The sequence below is a fragment of the Hypoxylon fragiforme genome (assembly GCF_022984875.1).
Source record: "Hypoxylon fragiforme strain CBS 206.31 chromosome Unknown GGS25scaffold_1, whole genome shotgun sequence".
In the NCBI taxonomy this organism is placed as follows: Eukaryota; Fungi; Ascomycota; class Sordariomycetes; order Xylariales; family Hypoxylaceae; genus Hypoxylon; species Hypoxylon fragiforme.
This window is the reverse complement of record NW_026054756.1, coordinates 3,351,397-3,367,943: the sequence shown is the minus strand read 5'-3', so window position 1 is coordinate 3,367,943 and position 16,547 is coordinate 3,351,397. Positions and strand designations below refer to the sequence as shown.

Here is a 16,547-nt window from a genome sequence, read left to right as displayed (position 1 = left end):
ATTACTGCACATTGAATGAATACACGGCCGTCATGGAGATATGCTGAATGGTATCCAGACCGTGTTCGAACTTCGAACGGCTGAGTGCCACACCTGAAGTATAATGATTTTGGCTGTGCGCACAGAAGTGCTAAATATAGCCATCGTCCAAGACCGTCATACCGTCATATACTACCTACATAGTACGTAGGCGAAGCTAGCCTCAGTGCGGTTGCACGACGGAATTACATATATCACAAAATTGACCTTCCCCCCTTCTCATTCCCGCCGTCCGTGGTGCCGATCCTAGGAGAGTCCTTGGGCACTTGGGTTACATTCGACTGATCACAACGGCCACCAACCCTCGCTATCATTTTCCCCAATATGGCCGAGTGCACTGTCATGGGGGGTTTTATGCTAAAAAAAGACAATGACATACTTAGATACATAGGTATGAATGTCTTCCAATTCAGCCTTCTGCCATTACACAAGAGGCCTTTCAGATATTTGGTATATGAGACCTACAGGAATCTTCAAGAGATTCAATGTTCTTAAAGATCCTTCTGTACTACTAGTACCTAGTAGTATATCAAGGTGAATTAAGATGGATCAAACAGACTGCATATACTTGGTTAGGGCCAGGTCGATTTTATTCGCCCACGCCACAGTATCGGGCTCTAAAGGCCTCACTCAAATTGTGAGAAGAGAAAATGTGTGCGCCGCGCAGCGAGGGAAAGTCGGGACTTGATGTCCGAATATTGCCCGTAAGCCTTCTCATGGCTGTAATAACCTTGGAACTTGGAAGCTTACCGCCCAGGTACAACCTCATCCATGCAGCTTGCTGTACGATATCACGTCTCTTTAACAGCTGATTGGTCCGTGTCTTCAACCTTGCACACGGCATGGGTCATACATGGGGTATTATCTGCCTATTAAATTGATAGATCGCCAACAGGGGGGTGATGAAAGCGCCTAAGGAGATTCGCGCCGGCTCGTGCAAGGCACCCTAGGGCATCCAACCATAATCCATTCTTCCCGTTCTTGCGCTCAACCGGGAAGGGGTCCCTTGTCTCTAGTAAGTCTTGTCCTTCACCTAATTCGTACATTGTGTAGGTCTGCAATGTCTGAAGCCCCCAATCACCATGCCCAGAGCTGCAACCAAGAGGCGGTTGGCTGTAAAAAAAATGGCCTGTCGATTCTACAGATGAGAGAATTTGCATGGAATTACATACATACTACCTTACATGTAGGTCTTTTACCATGTAAGCTCGTCCGACTGTCCGATATGTGGTGTGGTGATGTAAGTACTTTCCCCCAGATAGTTGTAGGTGGCCTCCACGGTGAGAAACCTATCTCGCCTTGTGTATGTATAATGTATACCCGTGGGAACAAAGTATCGTCCTCCCAACGGGATCTGTACACCCCCCCTCTTCTCTCACATATACTCAGCCTTTCTCGCTTCTGTGAAGACTTCGTTCGTCAGCATCACCTTGGTTTCTGCAACAGCCTTCCTCCCGTTCTCCTGTCTTTAAAATCCGCTGCACGTTTAGTATCAAGAAAACCTGTAACTTGCTTCATCACAATTTAAATCAACGTTGACACGTCGACCTGGAGATTCCGACACAACCCAGGTAAGTCTCTGGCGCCGAGCCATTTGCCTATGGGCGTCTATTTTCATAATCGTACTACTTGGATATTGGGGGGGTTCTAGCCGTCCTATCAGAGGCTTGCATCCGGCCGATTTCCTACCCCCGATCCACCGTTAGCCATCCCGTTGCGTCTCTTGTAGCTCCATTGACTAACAATCCCATGCAGAATACTTCTATAGAGGGCCGAATGAGGTGGTAGGGTCTTGTGGTGGCGCCTACACAAAACCGCTGCCTCCCCCAACTACCCTACTCTAGGATATCTTCCTTCTTCGATAGCTGGTCTCTCCCCATCTCATCTCATACTGCTGCATTTACATCTTTAAGCTACATAAGTATTGGTTTTATGTGTAAAGCTATCAAACAAACATACAGTAGCTAGCCCCCTTGCATAGACTGAGATTTCCCTTCTTTTACTTTCCTTCTTTTCAAACTACACCAAGGTACAATGGCACCGTTAGAAGATAGGAGGCGGCCTGCCGCCCTCAACCTAGGCCCATCGCGGCAATCATCCACCGGCTCATCTTCGACATCGTCGCTCAAACCACCAAGGACGCCGAGATTTGCTGAAGCTACGACGGTTTACTCACCAGTGGAGGAGCGAAATTTGCCATTTGGAAGAGACAATAGATCACAATCTGATCGAGCACAACCAGCGGATGTTGGGTTTGGATATATAAACGACGACACGAGTAGGGAACCCGGAAATGTACCAATGACGCCAAAGACGCCCCTGAAGAGCGCGATGAGGATCCCGGGCACCCCAGCGAGGAAAATCGAGAACCCCTTAAGCCCGACATTCAGGGAAGAGGATATCTTAGATAAACGGGAGAAGGATACAGAGAAAGAGCAAGGGCGAGACTTGGTAGGTCACTCTATGATTGAGTAATACACGAGTTGGGACTAACACGCAGCGTAGGGTCTCAAAACGAAAGTGCGAATGGCCAAGTTTGCGCTTCGAGGTGTCAGCTTTAGCTGCAGTCTTATCATCTTAGCCATGCTCACTTCTACCCTCTCCATCTTCCACGCGACAAAAGGCCTACCGGCGCAAAACGGGTTACCAGCATGGTCATCCAGCACGACCACTTGGCCGCAAATACTCGTGCTAAGCGTTTCTTGCGTCAATCTACTCATCTGTATCCTCATCTTTATCGGGTATTGTCGAGGTGGTCACGCTCGTGCCGAGAAAGTTGGTGTCTACTACACGCTGTTTGCAGTGGGCTGGTTCATCGTTTCTATAATCTTGTGGGCTGCCGCCGCAGGTGTCTTCCAATTTACGAGGAACAACAGCAACAACCAAGACATGTGGGGATGGTCGTGCGTCCAAAATCATCGGTCAGATCTGTTCTCGCAAAAGGTCGACTACGAGCTTGTCTGCAGACTTCAGGTACGTAGCAGTCGTGTGAGTGTATCCTTTAACCGAGCACCATAGCTAACACGCGCTTCCTTAGAACTGGGCCCTGATTTGTATCATCATTGAGATCGTCGTTGACGTCATCACGATCACTCTGTACAGCGTCGTTTTCTACCGCTACTATACGAAGCGGCGCCTAGCCAAGTCGATGGACTTGCGAGACCGTGCCCGGTCCGACCTATACTTGGCTCAGCTGCGATCACAGTCCGCGCCTAACACGCCAGGCTTTGGCCCTAAGTCACCATCCTTCTCCCAATACGCCATGTCGCCACGCTTCCCGCCATCGGCCTACAAATCGCTGTCGGACATCTCGGAAGGGCCGGCGTTCACGCCTGGAGCGCAGATCGCCGAGCCGCCGTCCAACTTCGCGAGCACGAGCCCGAGCTCAACAAGCAGCCCAACCGAGAAGCCGTTCAAGCTGCAGGCCCCGCCAAGCAAAGCCCCCTCGGCCACCCCTAAACTGAACCAGAGCGGATTCCGAACGCCCACGTCCCCCAGCAGCCCAGCCGGACCCAGCACTTCCAACGAGCATGGCCCGGTCGCCCCTGGCGAGGTTCAGTACGACGCCGTGCCCATCCCGGGCGCCTATGCTGATGCAGCGGTAAAGAGCCCGCCACCGGCGCAGACGTATTTCGGTCATGCGCGGTGAGCGTATGTACCTGTGTACGAGAAGAAAAAAACCTAAAAGTTACAAAAAATATAAAATATCAAAAATTGTGTTATCTGATATATAAGGTAGCCTTAATTTCCTTTGTTCAGCTGAGCTGGAGCGAGAGGGTCAAATCGATACTTGCTTGGATAGGATATTCCCCCCTTTTAAGAGGTGGTGGTTTTTTATGATTCAAGTCTACATCAACAAAGATACCAACAACAACAACAACAACAATCACAACGACTACAACAAACTACACGGCGTTTTATTCTTCCCACTTCTCGAGGATAATGATATCTTGGGTTGGGTTGGGGGGGAAAGGAATGGAAAGGAAAGGAAATGGGGATTTTCTTTTTGTTGATTGATTGATTGAAATGGGTTTTGCTGGTGGAAACTACTTGACACTGGCGAACGAACTTGGGATATTTACATTATACCTCGGGGATGGAAATGAGCAAACCACGTCTCTTTTTTCCATTTTTTATTATTTTTTATATTTTGAACATACTCACTTACATTATTTTATCTTAATTAGTTGTTGCTTGCCTTGCTGGCCTGCCTAGCCTACCTAGGCAGGTAGCAGGGAGGTAGAAAGGGTATTTAGCTACCGATATAAAAAACTGTATACCTACCTACCTACCTATCTTTCTTCTTTGATATCGTGATGTGTGTTGACAGCTTAAGTGATAATGCCTTCTTACTTACTTACTTGCTTACCTACCAGGTATGTATCTAACCTAGGTATATCCATAGATATCATAGCGACCTCCAGCATGACCTGAGCCCACATGTGCACTTGTCACTTGAAGCAAGGCGACGAGGCGCAGTACTTACACGTGTAGCCACGCGAACGCGGGTGGCGGGAAGGCTCTTCAGCGAAGTAAGGGAAGAAGGGTGTGTGTGTATACTATTAGGTAAAGTATAGCATTTGCTATGTACACGTAGAAAGCATGCGTATTGAAGGAAGAAGCGGTAAAGAAGAGGTAATAAACAGAGAAATTACTAAAAATAATAACTATAGTCAAGGCAATATCAAATATTGAGATGTACGAGGCTGTTCAATGTTGTGTGAGGGTATCACGACAGACATGTCTGGCAGTGCTACATGATATATCAATATCACTTTGTAAGCGAAATGAGTATACCTAGTACGAATATATGTACAAGTATGTACCTGCAGGGCATGCAGGGCAGTGCACCCGGGAAGGCACAAAGGATTTTGACGTCGAAATCATTGATATGTATGTACGGGCTATTAGGTTAAGCGTATGCATGTACCCCGGATGGCAGCGGACCGGCAGCCAGCCGGGAAGGACAGAGAATCGGTTCTAGCGTAGCTAAGTAACTGTAAACTATCGGCTGACAGTGGGCCGGTTTTAAGCTCCTTACAGCTTCGTCCACTCATATCCCCATCAGCGCTCATATTCGAAGAAAAAAAAACCATCGACCAACCGACACAGTTCGTTTCATTGATACATATTGCGGCGCAAAACTGATAGACCTACATAAGGTACATAACACCTTTTGAGCGAGGCTGATACGAGGAAGCGAAAACAAAAGTGTTTCCGGCTGGTTAACCGAGACCACCTACCCAGCCCACCTCAACCTGAATCATTAACAAGAAACGGCCCCCCCTTTTTTCCTGGACACCACCTCTCCAATGGCAGGCACCACAAGCAGCACGTCGCGGCAGCCCTCCCGGTTTCGAACTTGGCGTTCTGGCACCTCCTTTCATCCATCCCCGTCACGAGGCTACAGCGCTCAGCCGCCCAGGGGCCCCAACAACGCGGTCAAGTTCTGGCCGTTCGCAGCCATCATCGCCATGGGGTCGGCGGGCTATGTGCTCCTGGCTAGGTCGAGGGCGGAGAGCAGGTGAGTTTTGCTTTGTTTTTTTAAGGGTTGTTTCTTTCTTCCTTCCTTCCTTCCTTCTCCCATGCTAGTTTTTACCTGTATAAGCTGTATTCCTAGCTGCTTTGCAAACTCAGATAGGAAGGTATTGTTGACGGATGATATATAGGAATGTGTCCGCGAGGAGGGCTGGATAGTTGCTTAGATATTGGGTAACAGTATTTATGTACCTACATTCAGTGGCTCTTTCTCGTCGGCCTTCGATGGAGTCTATAGTATATCCACGGGTATTGGTAGGAGATAGTTATGTATAAAAAAGCTAGGTTTTAACTCTCATCTCTCATAATGTCCATACCATGATTCCCCGTCATACAGGTGACTTCTGATAGACTATTCGAAGTCAACTCATTTTTCCGCAAGCCTATGAGCCATCTTCGGCAGTGTCAACGCTAGAGATCATATTCTCAACCATTAGATACTTGCAGCTTACCTACAAATATAATAAGGTAGCTAGACACTGTAGAGGGTATTCGTAGAGAATATATACCGTATACCTCCGTATGTACGGTACATACATATCTACATATTCAAACATGCATTAATCGAGTTTATAGTTATTCGATAATAGCTGATAACACATGACGAAGTGGAGCTCGACTACAAGGAGGGGCATGTCTATGTACAACTATGCGGGGGGGACTTACAACAAGTACTTAATATATCACAGGTGGGAGAAATTACGCCGTCGCATTGAATTAATTCTACCTTGGAAACATTTCAAAGTTGGAAAACTTGGAGACAACAAACAAATCGAAAGTGTCACCTACCTACTTTACTACCTACCTACCTACCTACCTACCTACCTACCTACCTACCTACCTACCTACCTACCTACCTAACCTAGTACAACTTGAATTGTTGATTGTACAGAGGATCCTCTTTTCCCTCTTTTCCTTTTACTTCCACTCGTCACCACTTCTAAATAACTACTATAATACCTTTCTATATTAATCCAACGTATTATACCCCTTACCTATATAAACAAACAAACAAACCAAAACAAACCAAAACAAACCCCCTACTCAAACTCAACCACCACCAACAATCCCCCAAAATGTCCACCATCGACACCCTCAAAGACCGCACGACCCCCGTCTTCGACCCCGCCGCCGTAACCGTCATCTTCGTCCTCGGCGGCCCCGGCGCCGGCAAAGGCACCCAATGCTCCAACCTCGTCTCGCAGTACGGGTTCTCGCACCTCTCCGCCGGCGACCTCTTGCGCGCCGAGCAGAACCGCCCCGACTCCGAGTTCGGCGACCTCATCCGCCACCACATCCGCAACGGGCTCATCGTGCCCATGGAAGTCACCATCGCCCTGCTCGAGAACTCGATGCGCGAGATCCTCAACTCCTCCCCCTCCCCCCCTTCCTCCTCCTCCTCCCCTGATAAAACAAGAAGAGGCCGCTTCCTCATCGACGGCTTCCCCCGCAAGCTGGACCAGGCGCACAAGTTCGAGGAGGCCGTCGTGCCCGCCCGCTTCGTCCTCTTCTACGACTGCCCCGAGGCCGAGATGGAGCGCCGCCTGCTCGAGCGCGGCAAGACCTCCGGCCGCGAGGACGACAACGCAGACTCCATCCGCAAGCGCTTCCGCACCTTCCTCGACACCAGCCTCCCCGTCGTCGACTACTTCGACTCCCAGCGCCGCGTCGTCCGCATCGATGCCACCCCCGAGCCCGACGCCGTCTTCGCCGAGACCAGGAGGCATCTTGCCGAGAGGCTGGGGCCCGAGTTCGCGTAGCTGGCTTGTTGTCCTGGGTCTTGTTTACAATTTGCCGTGATATTCATTGCCTTCTGTGCCTTCTGTGCGAAGAAGACATTTCCGGGTTCTTAGGGGGTGGGGTGGGGTGGGTGGGGGAAGGGAAGGTTAAAGATAAGACAGTAACCTGTGTGTGAATGGAAACGAGTTATTATTCTTTTCTACTACAGAAAAAAAAAAGCATATGCGCAGCAGGGGTTTTTTTCTTTTTCTTTCTTTTCCTTTTTGGTTCAGATAGACGTAGACGTAGTAGACGTCTTCCGCCTCATATATATAGACAGACAGACAGACAGACAGACAGGCAAACATTGCAGACAGCCAGAGAGACAGAAACAGAAAAGAGACGAGAATACACGATGATTGCGGACGTACGAACATTCAAAAATAGCCTACCTACCCACCGATCCAAGCCAGTGACGATATATTTCCAAGCATTCAGTTAGGTAGCTTCTACTATGGAGCTGTTGCTGCCATAATTTCACGCTGCGAAGAGACAAGACAGACACACGAATATAGAATCACTTAAGAACAAGTTTTCATATCCCTTGCAATCGGGGTGGGGTTGAATTCAGTCGCAAATGCGTTCCTGAAAACTTTTTTGTATCCTCTAAATACACAAACAAGCCTCTGTAAAGCATCGATCGCCCCGAACCGGCCAGCCCCTGGATCAATTGACAACCTCGAGGTTGCTCATTATCATCGTCATCATTCCTGCGGCCCCTTCATACCCCCTTGAACAAAGACTAAGGGAGTAGGGGTTGCAACTACCACAACGCGTCAGTGTGAATGGGGGACTCCGTAGAGACGCCTCCATCACCTTTGGCCAAGTAGTACTAATCCTGGGAATCATGCGCAATCAAAAGTATGGGGGGGCCAACTCTCGCCCTGTAATGCCGAATACGCCATAGACCGTGCCTCATGCCATCAATCAAAAGCCGGGAATCGTAACAAGAGAGGGAAGGTAAAAGGAGGTAGTGTCGTTTAATCGTCGTCGTCGGTGCGCTCCTTGCGGGGCGCACGCTCGCTACGATCACCACCGCCAGCACCACCACCACCCCGTCGTCCGCCACCGCCAAAGCCACCAAAGCCGGAAGAGTTCCCACCGATGCCTGCATTCGCCAGACGTCGCTCGATGTCCTCTTGTTCGCGCTTCTTAAGTGCTTCGACATCGGCCTGTCCTCGTCGCAAGGTACCGATCACGTTCTGAAGCAGTATCTTCCAGCCGTCGAGGCGGTCGCCCACTTCGCGCCATTGCTTCTCGCCGAAGACTCGGTAACGGGTCTGGTGAAGATTGAAAATCTTCTTCTTCTGCGCAAACTTTCCCTCGACAAGATTGGCACGAACCACGTCAATGACCCACCATTCAACCTCCTCGATGGGAATTTGAAGCGCCTTGGCGATCTGCTCGTATGGAATCTCACGGCTGGGGGCGCTTGCTGCAAGACTTGCGAAGGTGAGTAGCCGAATCTTGCGAAGAAGGACCTCGCCATTAAGATGTTCCTTCTCGATGAAGCCTTCGTGCTCGTCATTGAAATCATTGTAGTCTTCCAAATCCTTTTCGGCAAAGATTGTGAGCAGCTCGAAGTAAACCGGGTGCGTGTCCGAGAGCACCTGAATGGCCGGGACGGCAAGAAGGTCCTGGAAATCTAGATGGTTGAGAGATTCGAGCGCAATCTTCAGGGCGCGGAGAGCAAGCTTTGCGGCCTCCTCCGACTTGACTTCTTCATCGTCAAAGGTGTTGAGTGCCTTGAGTATATATTGGAATGAGAGACTGTACCATTCATTGTTAGCTAATTAATAGCGAGATGCTTAACATAAATTATTCACTTACTCTTCTCGCAGATACTCGTCAGCTACGTCAGCAACCTCTAGGTATAGCTTTCGTTGGTCTTCTTCGTTGGTGTCCCAATCCTTGAACCATTCCGGAAGCGATGACAGATAGTTGGTGATGGTGTCGAGCATACCATTCTCCTTGATGAATCGCAAGATAGTCATGAAAACATTGTATCGCAGAGGGTTTTCTGGCTCAAGCAAATTAAAGATGTTGCCAAGAACATTGAGCGATAGGCTGGGACCGTTCAGAAGCGAGGAGCCGACGGGCTTCATTAAGTTGTCGCAAACTCGAGGAAGGAACATGGATATGTTGTCGGACTGTAGAACGAGATGGATAAGGAGGTTGTAGGCCGCAGTGAACTCCTTTTCGGGAACCGAATGGAGAGCGACGGATGCGAGAATTATCTTCTTAAGAACCTCATCTTTCTGATCTTGTTCGATGAGGGGCTTCACATCGTCGCTGATATGAAGATAATCGGCCATCTCCTGCGCCAAGTCCGAAAAGACTCCATCGACGAAGACGAGCTGTTGCGGGCGCGTGGCCAGCTGCTGCTCTGGGGCAGCCATGGTCAAAGTGGTATTACTAGAGTTGGAAAACGAATACGGGAGTCGAAGTCGGCTTTTTTCAAGCTTTTTGAGTTCTGCTTCGAGTTCTGCTTCGAGTTTCTTAGTGACGCCGTCGAGGAGAGCTTGGGTGTCGTTCTGTGGGTAATTGTGATTATCAGAATTGTTGTAGAGGTTCTGATTAGGACTAGATATTAGAGAGGATCCTGATGTTGACGTAACCGCTTGACTTGATGAGGTGTAATAGGCAATTTGGCCAGGGCGACGACCTCGACGGGGTCCAGAAAAGTTGGGATTGGTACTGACTTGGAAAAAGTTTTGAATTCTTGTGGTAAGAGAATTAGTGGATGGCCTGGAGGGGCTCTGAGGGGCACTGGCGAGCGACATCTCTGCAAAAAGTATTCTTAGCATGGTACTGTGCCAAGTATTTAGCCGAGTATTATCCGAAGAGCTAGCTGCAGAGGTTTATCCGGGCTTGGGGATGTCAAGTCCGAAGATTTTCCACACCATGTTTCGGATAATTGTTGTTGCAGATTGAGGGAAGAACTTCGGAAGCAAAGGAATGGGACAAATTTGGTAAAGTGGCCAAGATAGGTGGGTCCATATGCTCAAACAAGCAGGCAGCCTGAGGCAGGCATGTACTGTGGTACTATGGACCTACACATAATAGCCTGGTAGCATTTGGAGCATGGACCAGGTGTTTAACTGCAAGTCTGACAACTGATTTTCAAGGTTCTACTGTTGACATCCATCTCCATCCTTACAATTCACTTGCTATCTGTAGGTACCTAATTTTGTGTTTACTTATTCAGGCTCTGGTTCATATACGCTTCGTTCTTTCTTTATTGACATATGTTGAAATAATATTATATATCTTATATATCTTATTGTTGTATATTCAACGATGAATTCGTATATAGAATAGTGATAAACACAAGTCGTGGTGTTAATATAATGATGTATTTTGTGCTGGGTTGCTACATATGATTGTAAGTAACCTTGAAGTCATCAAAGCCATCTACTTTCTATAACTACTGGTTATATCAGCAGTATGAGCAAAGACGCATCTGAAGCAAGCAAGACATACATGCGTACATACATACATACATAAGACATAAACGCATCATGACGTGCTACTCGGGAAATTCTAGATGTTCTACAGAACCTCAACTACATACATACAGTACATATGTATGGTATGGATTTTGTCTAACAGAAATAAATGATTGGCTCAGAAAAGACCAACCCCACCATCTCTTCTGGCTTCTTTGCGCTTTTACGCCGTACATAGTACTACGAACCCGTAAACATAAAATATGTAGTTTAGGATGAAACAGTTGCCCTGCATCTCCACAGGGTCCAGGCGGCTTATAACCTGCCTAGGGCTGCTAGGGACTTTGAAGTTTAATTATTCGATGTTGACCCTCGGACTGAATGGCACCTTGCCACAAGATTGCAGGATGTCTGGACTTTGGTTGGAGGAGGTAGGTTGTATTTAATACTATTTATGGTGTAGGTACAGTTGCACGTACATGCCAATATGTAATCATTGCAATTGCCAATGCTATTCTCAGGATCCAAAAGTAGCATTTAAGGAAGCTGGCGTAAGGTCATCTCGGTAGCCATTTCAATGTGGGGGTGTTTTCTATTTTCGACTCAACGAACCAGCTCTCTTTTTTTTTCTTTTCTTTTTTCAATTCCTCATTTTTTTTTCTTACACATTCTCAATATATGTTCAATATCTGGGATTCATATTGAATACCTTCAATATTTAATTGATGCTGGTTAATCATATTATATACTTTTTATACTTTTATACCTTGTATACCTTATATACCTTAAAACTCTATCTTCTTAACGCATAACTTTTAGGTTCCTAATTTTCAGGGACCAATCTTTAGCGTGACGGCCGAGACGCGCATCTATTGGCTTTCAACGGCCGATATCTTCAATCACCTGGCAATAGCCTTGAGGTTGGTTGCATAGGTTGCAGTTGCATAAGTTGGCATTGTAGGAAACGACCTGGTCTGTCACCGTCATCCATGCAATCATTTGAATCATTTGCTATCATTTTGGCCCCAAGTCCATTCGAACAGCAAGTTGGCAACAACATCAGCAATAATAACAACAAAAAAACAAACATACATGACACAGCAATCAACAACATACATGCGAGACCTGGACAATAATACAACAAATATACAACTAATGAAGTAACCTAACCTGGAATCGTCCCAGTTTTCGGCCACCTATGCGACAACAAAATCATGTGGTTCAGCAACAACTCGCCAAGCATTTAAAAATAATAAGCACAGCACAAAGCAGTTGACAAACAAACGAGAGAGGACACGATTTATACCGTCATTTGGGGTCGAAATATCTCAAAGAATAAAAGAAAAAAAAAGAGCTAGGCGGTATTTCCCGAATACCATTTCAATTCCAAGGTCTTATCATATTACAGTATATGATATACAATTCTAAGGAGTGGTTGAAGAAGCAGCAGATTCCAAATTTCCCACCACGATTGCGACGAAGGCAATCCAGCCAAGGTCACCTGGTATAAGGCATCGTACCCTGGTTGACGATCTAACACAGTTCAAGCAACGCTAGGAGAGTGTACACCTACACGGCGAGGGGGATCCAGGAAGTTTCGGGAAGCCTGTCTAGTGGTATATCGCATACCTTGTAGAATACACATATACCTACATTTAACCTGGTACTCAGTCGCCATGTTCGACCGTCTTCGAAATGCGCCAAAGGACAAGAGCGCACCTCTGGATAGGAAGAAGCTCGAAGCCTGGCAGAAATCGCGCTCGGCGTCCAACAATGCTCGTAATAGCATAAAAGGCGGAGACAATAATTATCAATATTCGATCAAAGGTGGTGCTACACCTCCCAGGCCCGCGAGGGAGCCTTACTATCCTCCTGAAAGGTAAGCGACTTTGGTCAAATCTAAGGCTGGGAATATATTCACAGCCCGAAATACCTCCAATATGAGCACTTGGGCAATCAATGGTCTCTTATGGGCTGGGGTTCTCATGCTTTTATACCCACTGAATAGCAAGCAATTAGAAGACAGCATGAATGATTCAGGGAGAGCTGAGACCCGGCGGAAGGTCCCAGAGAGAATTGTCATTCTCGCACTGCATTTATCAGCGCCGCTGCTTGCGACATGCGTCATATCATACGTATGATGCTTCTAATATATACAGCATGCTAACTGGAAGAATTCGCAGTCATCAAAATCTTGGGTCTAATCTTGGTTCTAATCTCGGCCGCCCGGTGTCGTCGATCTACTCACAGCCATCACCCAACGCTGCTACGTTTGCAACGCAGCAGTTGCGAGTCCAAATCGCGCGTCACGACCCAAACGAGATTTCACCGCCAAGTTCTCCTGACGTATTATCACCAAGAGACGAGTAAGTGCAATTGCTCTTTTTTCCTTCACTTTTTTTCATTCCCCCCCTCTCTTTTTTTATTAGATACCTTCCTAGGTATCTACTTAGTAGATAAATATGTAATTAGATAAGCTGGGGGACAGGAAAGATAGGAAAGAAAGAGAAAAGAAAAGGAAGGAAAGTGACTGTCCTTAAAAAGAAGGAAGTTGAAGAAAAGAACAAGGTACACTTGGTTACTCGGTCACCGAGTGGAAACTTGGTTGAATCCGGATTTCAAGTTGTTTGCATGAAGGTGAATGTGTTCCTAGTCACCCATTTATCCTGGCCGATTACACACATACACTTCACTTCATAATCTTGTAGCTTTTTCTTGAAAAATGCTTTCATATTTCCCTCTTGGAAAAGAAGTATATTCATTATGGTCTCTGAAAATCTTGAACGAAAGAAAAATATCCGCTTCCTCGGCCGAACGAAGGAAGCAATCGTCAAATTAAAGATGAAGCTAACGTCACCACCGCGTTCCAGTCCAAATTCAGGCGATGTCTCTCCCATAGATGAGGCTCCAGACATGTCTCAATTCGCCGTAGAACCTCGGGGTCATCCGAAGACTGAACCGCGCAGCATTCCTGTAATGCGCCGCGAGCGTCGAAAGGACTCAGACGCCGCATTTAACGCCCTTCGCGAATCTAAATCACGGGAAAGACTGAAGCAGCCACGGCCTCATGGCCATGACGTGCGTTGGGACCCAAATACCGGGGAACCCACCACCAATATGAAGGGTCGACCCTCCCAAATCAACCCTCAAGAATTCGTCCAGGGCCTCGGAATTCAATCAGGTTCAGTATCTCCTCCAACAACCAAGAAGCCTCAGCATAACCAAAACTCATTTGGCGACCGTCTACGTCGAATACGACACCCCAGTGACAGCTCTCAACCTGAACCAGCTTCACGGCCCGAATGGAGGGGAGCCAGTGGCAGATCGGCGCTTGTTGCTCCTGTCAACGACAAGAAAGACGTCGCTCCCTTAAAGGTTCCCCGTAAGAACACCAAGCAAGGCGGCCATGAAGTCCGTCTTTTGTCTCCTATTGAATCTGTTGGATCCGAATCCGCACATTCTTCTCAAGCCTACGGCACAAATCAACAAGATATTCCGACGCAATCGTCCAACATTGCAGTCACGAGCTCTAGTACTAATCCTCGCACATATCCGAGTCCACCCCTATCCGAGGACAATGCGACTCATCAATCACTACGTATTCCGTCAAGCGATAAAGCAGTGCGTAGGAAACCAGCTGCGGGAGCCGGTCATCAACACCAGCCATCAACGTCCTCGTCGATATATTCTGAGCAAGACCCCCGACCGGCTCAACCTCCACCAAACACATCTTCGGATAATTGGGCACAACCGCCTTCTCGGTTTAGCGTCACCACTTATGCGACATCTCAGCAATCATCGACTCCTAGAGGGAGCATCGATCAAGATGCACCGCCCATCCCCACTCCGCCACAGCATTACACCCAGTCATCTCCCCAACCGGGCCCCTCGATCCTCGACCGCAAGCGCCCTGTTGTTTCGGGCTACGACAGTGTCGTCTCCTCGCGGAAAACCAGTCCCATCGAGCCAGTCAAGATCAGCCTCGACTCGCCGTACTACATGCCACCAGGTGCGACTTCTAAACCAACCTCGAAATTAAGCGAGTCGGGAGACAAAGGCAAGACCCTTCCACCAGCGCCGCCCGAGACACTGTCGCAAACCCAAGATAGGGTAGCGCAGCTCAACGCCAAGCTGCAAGCGCTCGGAAACCGCCGCATCAACCTGAACACGGCGATCAAGCAGATGACGGAGCTCATGCCGACGGACAACCTCCTAGCGAGCGAGGCCGTGGTCCGTAAGCGCGAAGATGAGAAGAGGAAGGTGGAAAAACTAAGGGGGGAGCTCGCCGATGTCGAGAGGGAATCCTACGAGTTGGGCCTGAAGCTCCATCGTGCGTATAAGCGTATGGATCGCGATGCAGAGTACGAGCCCACGACGCTGTGGGTGCGGAGGGTTACGGGTGCGTAAGGGGGGGATGGATGGATACTCGAGTCCTTATATGTCCAGATAGGTATACTTGGTCACGGGGAATAGGGGATACTGTCGGTAGACCTTGTCCACCGACAGATACCAAATAAGGAAAAGGGGGGACGAATACCCAAGTCCTTATTTACCTACATTTGGTTGGGGGGGGGGGGGGGGGGGGGGGGGGGGGGAATATTGAACGTATGTTGTGGTCGAGAATACCCAGATATATCATGAGCAAGCAAAGCATTTCACACAAGCCTAGTTAGGGGAGTTTATATCGTTTTGATCGTCAATGCACGCGTTATATTATGAATGCGTTATATACAGTATGTAGTGTAGTTAGTCATTTACCGCTATGAGAAGGTATTTTAGGTGCCTGTATCTATTTATCTATCTATCTATCGGTTTTCAGGTAGACACGAGAAAGTGAAGATGAACGTTTGATCCTTTTTTTTTTTTTTTTTTTTTTTTTTTTTTGAAACTTAGATAACCTACCTACCTAAGCAGGTAGGTTATGTGTTTTATGACTTGATTTGTTTGTGTCTTGTGCGGGGGGTTAGGAATAGGGGTGGGGGGTGAGGATCTTGGATTTTAAGACGGAGAGATGAGGCTTTGATTTTTTTTTTTTTTTTTTTTTTTGATGATAGTTAACAATAGGTAGGTAGGTAATAACCAATGCCAACGACCTATGCCAGAGTCCGTGATATGGACATCAATCATCATTACCTCCCTTCTTCCCTACTCACCTACCTACCTGATACCTAGGTAGATGATCTAGTAACTTAGATAGACCAACGACAAGACAGACTGTAACAAGAACACTGAATTCTGCGCGATGCGTCCATTACCACCTGGGTTGATAGGCAGATACCAAGTAGTTTATGTATCTAAATTACAAATCCATCGCAAACCCAAACTACCTAGGTTAGGTGCCTAGGCTACTAAGGCGAGACCGCCCAAAACCCCAACGCACCTAGATACTCGTGCCTCTCCTCTCGGGGGTTTCTTTTCTTCTGCCACGACTACTGTACTATGTATACGATTAGGATCGCAGTACTGCAATGCAACGAGGCAGTACATCAATATTTTTGGACGCCTTCCTAGGATCCTTCATCCTGTCCCAACCCATCCTATCCCTGATCCTGCATCCATTGCTTCCCAACCATTAACTCTGGACCACTTCCGGATATCGTTTTTGTTGCAATACCTCGGCCCCGTGTAGAAGGAAAAGAAGAGTAAGGAGAGAGTTTTTTATGCTATCATGCCCTGCCTTGTAAACGCCATGTGGAAGTTGATGGGTATTGCAATGCAATGCTCCTGAGCACCCTCGTCGCC

General features: G+C 47.7%; 5 protein-coding genes across 5 annotated transcripts; 4 read left to right on the top strand and 1 right to left on the bottom strand.

Annotated features, from left to right (window-relative positions):
* The first annotated feature begins 1,847 nt into the window (after positions 1-1,847).
* Positions 1,848-3,877, top strand: GGS25DRAFT_51755 (uncharacterized protein). Its single transcript, XM_049263409.1, has 3 exons — positions 1,848-2,490; positions 2,545-3,012; positions 3,077-3,877. Exons 1-3 carry the CDS (start codon positions 2,074-2,076, stop codon positions 3,686-3,688), a joined length of 1,497 nt encoding a protein of 498 aa, XP_049121797.1. The 5' UTR covers positions 1,848-2,073; the 3' UTR covers positions 3,689-3,877.
* A 1,438-nt stretch (positions 3,878-5,315) lies between these two features.
* GGS25DRAFT_471817 (uncharacterized protein) lies at positions 5,316-6,097 on the top strand. Its single transcript, XM_049259378.1, has 2 exons — positions 5,316-5,563; positions 5,709-6,097. Exons 1-2 carry the CDS (start codon positions 5,352-5,354, stop codon positions 5,734-5,736), a joined length of 240 nt encoding a protein of 79 aa, XP_049121796.1. The 5' UTR covers positions 5,316-5,351; the 3' UTR covers positions 5,737-6,097.
* Positions 6,098-6,374: 277 nt separating this feature from the next.
* GGS25DRAFT_471815 (uridylate kinase) lies at positions 6,375-7,432 on the top strand. Its single transcript, XM_049259377.1, has one exon. The coding sequence runs from the start codon at positions 6,654-6,656 to the stop codon at positions 7,335-7,337; it is 684 nt and encodes a 227-aa protein (XP_049121795.1). The 5' UTR covers positions 6,375-6,653; the 3' UTR covers positions 7,338-7,432.
* Positions 7,433-7,711: 279 nt separating this feature from the next.
* Positions 7,712-9,945, bottom strand: GGS25DRAFT_471810 (uncharacterized protein). Its single transcript, XM_049259376.1, has 2 exons — positions 9,187-9,945; positions 7,712-9,126 (listed from the first exon to the last, which is right to left on the bottom strand). The coding sequence occupies exons 1-2, from the start codon at positions 9,753-9,755 to the stop codon at positions 8,337-8,339; spliced, it is 1,359 nt and encodes a 452-aa protein (XP_049121794.1). The 5' UTR covers positions 9,756-9,945; the 3' UTR covers positions 7,712-8,336.
* Positions 9,946-12,200: 2,255 nt separating this feature from the next.
* Positions 12,201-15,362, top strand: GGS25DRAFT_51567 (uncharacterized protein). Its single transcript, XM_049263104.1, has 3 exons — positions 12,201-12,684; positions 12,989-13,171; positions 13,676-15,362. Exons 1-3 carry the CDS (start codon positions 12,482-12,484, stop codon positions 15,210-15,212), a joined length of 1,923 nt encoding a protein of 640 aa, XP_049121793.1. The 5' UTR covers positions 12,201-12,481; the 3' UTR covers positions 15,213-15,362.
* Positions 15,363-16,547: the final 1,185 nt, after the last annotated feature.

Excerpts from the sequence above, each read along its gene's own strand:
- GGS25DRAFT_51755 (XM_049263409.1), top strand. The coding sequence starts at position 2,074 with ATGGCACCGTTAGAAGATAGGAGGCGGCCTGCCGCCCTCAACCTAGGC. Across the intron at positions 2,491-2,544 it reads AAGAGCAAGGGCGAGACTTG|GGTCTCAAAACGAAAGTGCG; the intron begins GTAGGTCACTCT and ends CACGCAGCGTAG. Across the intron at positions 3,013-3,076 it reads AGCTTGTCTGCAGACTTCAG|AACTGGGCCCTGATTTGTAT; the intron begins GTACGTAGCAGT and ends GCGCTTCCTTAG.
- GGS25DRAFT_471817 (XM_049259378.1), top strand. The coding sequence starts at position 5,352 with ATGGCAGGCACCACAAGCAGCACGTCGCGGCAGCCCTCCCGGTTTCGA. Across the intron at positions 5,564-5,708 it reads AGGTCGAGGGCGGAGAGCAG|GAATGTGTCCGCGAGGAGGG; the intron begins GTGAGTTTTGCT and ends GATGATATATAG.
- GGS25DRAFT_471815 (XM_049259377.1), top strand. The coding sequence starts at position 6,654 with ATGTCCACCATCGACACCCTCAAAGACCGCACGACCCCCGTCTTCGAC.
- GGS25DRAFT_471810 (XM_049259376.1), bottom strand. The coding sequence starts at position 9,755 with ATGGCTGCCCCAGAGCAGCAGCTGGCCACGCGCCCGCAACAGCTCGTC. Across the intron at positions 9,127-9,186 it reads GACGAGTATCTGCGAGAAGA|TCTCTCATTCCAATATATAC; the intron begins GTAAGTGAATAA and ends TGAATGGTACAG.
- GGS25DRAFT_51567 (XM_049263104.1), top strand. The coding sequence starts at position 12,482 with ATGTTCGACCGTCTTCGAAATGCGCCAAAGGACAAGAGCGCACCTCTG. Across the intron at positions 12,685-12,988 it reads CCTTACTATCCTCCTGAAAG|TCATCAAAATCTTGGGTCTA; the intron begins GTAAGCGACTTT and ends AAGAATTCGCAG. Across the intron at positions 13,172-13,675 it reads GTATTATCACCAAGAGACGA|TCCAAATTCAGGCGATGTCT; the intron begins GTAAGTGCAATT and ends ACCGCGTTCCAG.